The 7,500-nt window shown below is 37.5% G+C and overlaps 1 protein-coding gene across 1 annotated transcript in view; it reads left to right on the plus strand.

The window, feature by feature from the left end:
• The window catches only part of FLNB (filamin B), a 341,931-nt gene that overhangs the window by 143,900 nt on the left and 190,531 nt on the right, over window positions 1-7,500 (plus strand). Inside the window, 2 exon segments of the mRNA XM_053720866.1 lie at window positions 714-832; window positions 4,445-4,522. Coding sequence (XP_053576841.1) covers window positions 714-832; window positions 4,445-4,522 — 197 coding nt within the window.

Raw genomic sequence — 7,500 nt, forward strand, 5'->3', positions numbered from 1 at the left:
TAATCTGTCAGCCGCTAGTAAATCCGTAGGCGGATTGGAGATTAATGTTACTATTGTTTAGTCTGAGAGTTATTTCATAATTATATTAAATAGCTTTTTTTTTTAACAATTAGTATCGTTTTTTTTTTTGTGGCTCTTGCAAACGGGAGCAGTACAAATGTTTGAACGATGTAGTTCCTTTCTGCTTTTCAACACTTTGTTCTTGTTTCAAATTTAACCCTAGTCTTACAATTATATGCTTAAATGAATTTAGAGCATTTCATTTTTTTGTCTATAATGACCCTTTAAATGGAACCTTATATGTCAGCAGTTTTTGCAACAATGTTCTACATATTGTGCTCAAGACACATGCTTGCTTCCGAGCCTATCTCAGTATGCTCTTAAATTGTACATTGTATTTAAATTATGAACATTTAATTTTAATATCTGTTTTTATCTCTTTAAATACAACTCCCTGGAAGCATTAGCCTATTAATAAAATTGCTCTGATGTATTACAACGGTTTATTATTGTACTAGAATCTGCTTCATTTACCATAGTATGACAAATACCACAGAAATTTTACAATCTTCAGAAAAAAAATGTATCTCTCCCTCAAGTGGTAAAACCGTTTCTGTAGTGCTTGAGTAAGCAAACCTGTACAGGTCACATCCAGGTGCAATATGGTGTTGTAGCAACAAGCTGTTCTGTTTTTATATGAAATATTTTTTCAGGCGTGGAACCAACTGGAAATATGGTAAAGAAACCGGCACCTTTTACGGTGGAGACAATTAGCGCAGGGCAAGGAGAGGTCCTCGTATACGTGGAAGACCCAGAAGGAATTAGAGAAGAGGTGTGTACCTTGGTCTCTAAACATAAGGCCAACTTCTTTTTTTAGGGGGGTATAACATTTTTGAGTTCTTTAAGAAAAAAATGATTATTTACAGAATGTAGAAAAATGACACCATAAAAATTTTAAAATATTTAGTTCTGTTGCAGTAATTCTTCAGTAATCATGAACGAGTCCTAGAAGCCACGCAATAACCTATAAAATATACATTATATAGTATCCTATAACCTTGTGCAATTTATGTGGGAACCGTAAAGTGTTAGTACATATCCTGTTCTTGTAAAAACATATGAAAATGTCCCCAATGTAAAAGGATTTGTCTCAAATATGCCAACAGCAAAATAATGCGTGAGAGTCCAAACAATAAATTCTTCTTCTTTTGTTATCTTGCGGAGCCACTTGTTTCACTGACATCCATTGTGGGATTCTAATCACAGACAAGTAAAGTAAATGATAAAAACCCAAGTGTATCCTCAAATCAAGGTAGCATTTATTGTATGCAATAAATATCATTTCACAATGCCCTTGTTAGATATATAAAAGGTAAGCATGTAGGGTTGCCATCTTTAGTTCAGCCCGAACCGGAACACTATTGCGCCATGCACAGCACAGAAAAATAAGTACACACTAGGTATAATAACATATAAACACAAAACTGGCATATAGACACTCATGCTCACTCACATGCTCACACTCTCACTCACATACATGCTCACTCACATGCTCACATGCTCACACTCTCACTCACATACTCACATGCTCACTCACATGCTCACTCACACGCTCAAACACTAACACGCTCTCACACATTTTCTCACACGCTCACTCACATGCATTCACACTTACACATTCACGCTCGCTACCACGCACTCACACATTCTCGCTTGCTCACACTTTCACACATTCTCATATGCTCATTCACATTCTCAAACACTCTCACACTCTCACTCACATGTTAACTCATGCACACACATGCTCACTCATACGCTCAAACACCAACACACACTCACTCATACACTCACACGCTCGCTCACACTCTCACACATTCTCAAACGCTCACTCACATGCTCACACACTCTCACACGCTCACATTCTCACTCACACACTCACTCATGCACAATCACACTCTGACATGTTCACTCACACGCTCACTCATATGCTCAAATACCAACACACACTCACTAACACACTCACACGCTCATTCACACGCTCGCTCACACTCACATTCTCACACGCTCACTCACATGCTCAAACACTCTCCACTCTCACGCTCAAACACTCTCCACTCTCACACTCACTCATACGCTCAAACACCAACACACACTCACACTCACTAATACACTCACACGCTTGCTCACACGCTCAAACACTAACACGCTCTCACACACTCACTCACATGCATTCACACTTACACATTCACGCTCGCTACCACACACTCACACATTCTCGCTTGCTGACACTCACACTTTCACACATTCTCGTACGCTCATTCACATGCTCAAACACACTCACACTCACTCACATGCTCACTCATGCACACACATGCTCACTCATACGCTCAAACACCAACACACACTCACTCATACACTCACACGCTCGCTCACACTCTCACACATTCTCACATGCTCATTCACATGCTCAAACACTCTCCACTCTCACATGCTCACATTCTCACTCACTCATGCACAATCACACTGACATGCTCACTCACACACTCACTCACACACTCACTCATATGCTCAAACACCAACATACACTCACTCATATGCTCAAACACCAACATACACTCACACTCACTCATACACTAACATGCTCATTTACACGCTCGCTCACACTCTCACATTCTCACACGCTCGCTCACACTCTCACATTCTCACACGCTCACTCACATGCTCAAACACTCTCCACTCTCACACGCTCATACTCTCACTCACATGCTCAATCATGCACACTCACACTTTAACATGCTCACGCTCACTCATACACTCACACACTTGCTCACACGTTCACACACTCACACTCTCACACGCTCCACACACAAAGGCACTAACACTCTTACACGCTCTCTTATTGTACATAATAAACGCTATTTTGATTTGTGGATGCACTTGTTCTCTTTTTATTTGTGCAATACACGTGACCTGAAAATAACTTTTGTAAATGCACATTCAAGGACAAAAAAAAGTCTTTTTTTTTGTTTTGTTAAACCGTATTTTTTAGTTCACGTGTCCCAAGGTTAACCACTAAATATCTTGTTTTGCTCAGGAGCCCCAAAACATTTTATCACCTGAGCAGGACCCAGCCAGTAACCAATAATTAGGAGTGGGTTACACATGTAGGCTCCAGTCCCCTGCTGCTATGCGTTGCTGCTCCTGAATGAGAATTTTGATTTATTTTTAACCCTTTTATTTTCTTCATTGGAACGGCCCTTTAAATGGACAGTAAATATCTTGAGATTATAATATAACAATGTTTAGTTATGTGTAGTAAAACAACTTTACAATATACTTATATATTATACCTATAATTATTTATTTTTCCCCCCTCCCCCCGCCTTTTTATGTCATTTAGCTCTGACATTCTCAGACCTGGTAAAGCAAACTGCTAACTCTTCAAGACAAACCCTGCTACATATTGTTCACTAAGTGGCCTTCGCTGATAACAACTGCAAAACAGTGCACTAAAAATATGACCCTGGCTAGTCTTGTCTGAGACCAGATTAGTATATGGTTACTGAAAAACAATTGCAGCAAACTAGATGCTTAATCTTTAGACTTGGCCGATTTCTTATTCTATGGAAATACAGAAATGCCTCCTATTTCCGCATTCGTCAGTGAACAAAACTGCTGAATAAACTTCTAGTTTCCAGAGCCCGAAAGACACAGTCATTAGTGTTTCCAAAAACTCTGAATGGATTGTAGAGCAGTGGACTTAGTTGCGAGATGGATCATTTTTCTGTGCTTTTTTTTAAGGGAGTTTTTTTTTACAATGTAGATATATATATATATATATATATATATATATATATATATATATATATATATATATATATATATATATATATATATATATATATATACATACAGGTGGCCCTCGTTTTACAACGGTTCAATTTACTCTGTGTTGTGTGATTATTTTATTAGGTTTATAATGCTGTTTAGCATTTAAAGTCTTCATTTCAAAGCTTTAAGAATAATGTATTAGGTGTTACTTATAACAATTTTGAGAGGGGCCTGGAACCTATCTCCCTCACTTCCCATTGACTTACATTATAAACTGGGTTTCAATTTACAACGGTTTCAATTTACAACCATTCCTTCTGGAACCTAACCCCGGCGTAAACTGAAGGCTACCTGTATGTGTATGTGTGTGTGTATATATATATGTATGTATATATATATATATATATATATATATATATATATATATATATATATATAATGTGTGTATATATGTATGTGTGTGTATATATATATATATATATATATATATATATATATATATATATATATATATATATATATATATATATATAGTGAAAATATTTTTTATTTTTGATGTGCCTATTTTGCTTTTATCATTAATGCACGTTTTTTTTTTATATATATAAACCAGGCTAAAGTGATCGCTAATAATGACAAGAACAAAACGTTTTCTGTGGAGTATGTGCCCAAAGTTACAGGTCTCCATAAGGTATGTGGGCAGGGGATTTCCCTGTATATACTTACATTTATTACATATTAACAGTGCTTCCATTGTTTAAAGGGAAACTCAAGTCAAAATAAACTTGTATGATTGAGACTGAACATGCAGGTTTAAGACACTTTCCAATTTACTTCCATTATCAAAGTTTGCACAGTCTTTTTATATACACACTTTCTGAGGAACAAGATGCTACTGAGCATGTGCCCAAGCTTACAGAGTATACATATACTAGTCTGTGATTGGCTGATGTATGTCACATGATACAGGGGGCCGGAAAATGGGAGAAATTTTTTTTGTCCGAAAGAAAGTCTACTGCTTTTTTGATATTCAGGGTAGGTGTTAAATCATTGTCTTTTTATTATGCACTTGTTAATTATGCAATTCTACTACATTAAGTGGTCCTTGTCTTACAGCATTTGTTGTGTAGTGTAATGTAAAAACTGTGAACACTATAAACTAAACCACTGAATAGCCTTAACTTCTGTTCTTAAAGGGACAGTGTACCCTACATGTTTTCCACTTTAATGTGTTCCTAATGTTCCGTTTTAACTGCTGGAGTGTATTAAATTGTTCACTAATAGCTCCAATATCTTTATATCAGAATTTGAAATAGTTGATTGTGTCTGTGGTTTCACCACCTATAATGAAAGTTTCTATACGTAAGTATAGGCTATAGAAAAGCTATGTAAACATAGCCAGCAGAAGAAATTACACTCCCAGTGGGGGTTAGGAGAAAGAAGTTATAAAATGTTTAATTTCAATTGTTCTCTCTTTGGGCCCGATGTTCAAAAGCTCGCCTGAATTGAGAGAAATCACACAAAATCTTTGATTTTTTTTTTTAGGCTTTATATTGTAAAGCAAGAGTCTCTCCTTCATTCATCAAAGTGAGATAAATATCTCTCAAGATAATATTTGAGTGTTTAATTTTTTTTAGGGATCTTGCTGTACTAAGACATCTTAGATCATCTCACCTGAGTGGAAAGCTTTAGATCATCAAGCCCTAATTAATAGGCTTTGGTAGACAGACAGAGATAATAAAAGAAGCATGTGTGTGTACAGAAAATGATAAAATAAGGAGATCTGATTTCCCTGCTAGCTCAACCCATTTTAATGGGTTGGGGCTTCAAAGAACAAAAACAGCTATTTCATATAAACCAAAAGAAGTATTTTTCACACATATGATATTAAGATACTTTTTCAATTTACTTCTACTAGCAAATGTACTTTCTTTTGGTATCCTTTATTGAAAAAGCATACCTAGGTAGGCTCAGCAGCAGCAATGCATTACTGGGAGCTAGGTGGTGATTGGTGGCTACACACATATGCCTCTTGTCACTGGCTCACCAGATATGTTCAGCAGTAGGGCATTGCTGTACTGGAACAGACTTTAACTATGTGTTTAACATATTTGCAGGGGTTAAACACGTAGATCTATACAAGAAATAGTGAAATAATATAATATTAGTTTTTGCACTTTTATGTTCCTTTAAAGCAAGGTAATTTATTAAACAAATTTCCCTAATGAATAGAATTTTATATTTATTTCTCTTTACAAAATTCCCAGTTTTCCTTTAGTGTATAAGCTGCTCTGTGTTCTTAGACTTTTTCACTTTTTAAAGTTTTGTGTTGTAATAACATTAATCTTACTGCATGGGCGCTTGGTGATGTCATTCAAGTGTAATGAAACTGATACTGTGTAGTTAAAAAACATCAATGGGAAAAACTCAAAAACAAACAAAACAAAAATGTTGGCATGATGGTTTATAAGATCTGGCACCTGCCAAGCAAAGCTGAGTACACAGGATCATATCCGTTGGCAGTTATTAACATATTTATACAAATGGTTTGTAGTGGTTTTCTAACAATATACAGGGAGTGCAGAATTATTAGGCAAATGAGTATTTTGACTACATCATCCTCTTTATGCATGTTGTCTTACTCCAAGCTGTATAGGCTCGAAAGCCTACTACCAATTAAACATATTAGGTGATGTGCATCTCTGTAATGAGAAGGGGTGTGGTCTAATGACATCAACACCCTATATCAGGTGTGCATAATTATTAGGCAACTTCCTTTCCTTTGGCAAAATGGGTCAAAAGAAGGACTTGACAGGCTCAGAAAAGTCAAAAATAGTGAGATATCTTGCAGAGGGATGGAGCACTCTTAAAATTGCAAAGCTTCTGAAGCGTGATCATCGAACAATCAAGCGTTTCATTCAAAATAGTCAACAGGGTCGCAAGAAGCGTGTGGAAAAACCAAGGCGCAAAATAACTGCCCATGAACTGAGAAAAGTCAAGCGTGCAGCTGCCAAGATGCCACTTGCCACCAGTTTGGCCATATTTCAGAGCTGCAACATCACTGGAGTGCCCAAAAGCACAAGGTGTGCAATACTCAGAGACATGGCCAAGGTAAGAAAGGCTGAAAGACGACCACCACTGAACAAGACACACAAGCTGAAACGTCAAGACTGGGCCAAGAAATATCTCAAGACTGATTTTTCTAAGGTTTTATGGACTGATGAAATGAGAGTGAGTCTTGATGGGCCAGATGGATGGGCCCGTGGCTGGATTGGTAAAGGGCAGAGAGCTCCAGTCCGACTCAGACGCCAGCAAGGTGGAGGTGGAGTACTGGTTTGGGCTGGTATCATCAAAGATGAGCTTGTGGGGCCTTTTCGGGTTGAGGATGGAGTCAAGCTCAACTCCCAGTCCTACTGCCAGTTTCTGGAAGACACCTTCTTTAAGCAGTGGTACAGGAAGAAGTCTGCATCCTTCAAGAAAAACATGATTTTCATGCAGGACAATGCTCCATCACACGCGTCCAAGTACTCCACAGCGTGGCTGGCAAGAAAGGGTATAAAAGAAGAAAATCTAATGACATGGCCTCCTTGTTCACCTGATCTGAACCCCATTGAGAACCTGTGGTCCATCATCAAATGTGAGATTTACAAGGAGGGAAAACAGTACACT

Source organism: Bombina bombina, chromosome 7, assembly GCF_027579735.1.
Source record: "Bombina bombina isolate aBomBom1 chromosome 7, aBomBom1.pri, whole genome shotgun sequence".
In the NCBI taxonomy this organism is placed as follows: Eukaryota; Metazoa; Chordata; class Amphibia; order Anura; family Bombinatoridae; genus Bombina; species Bombina bombina.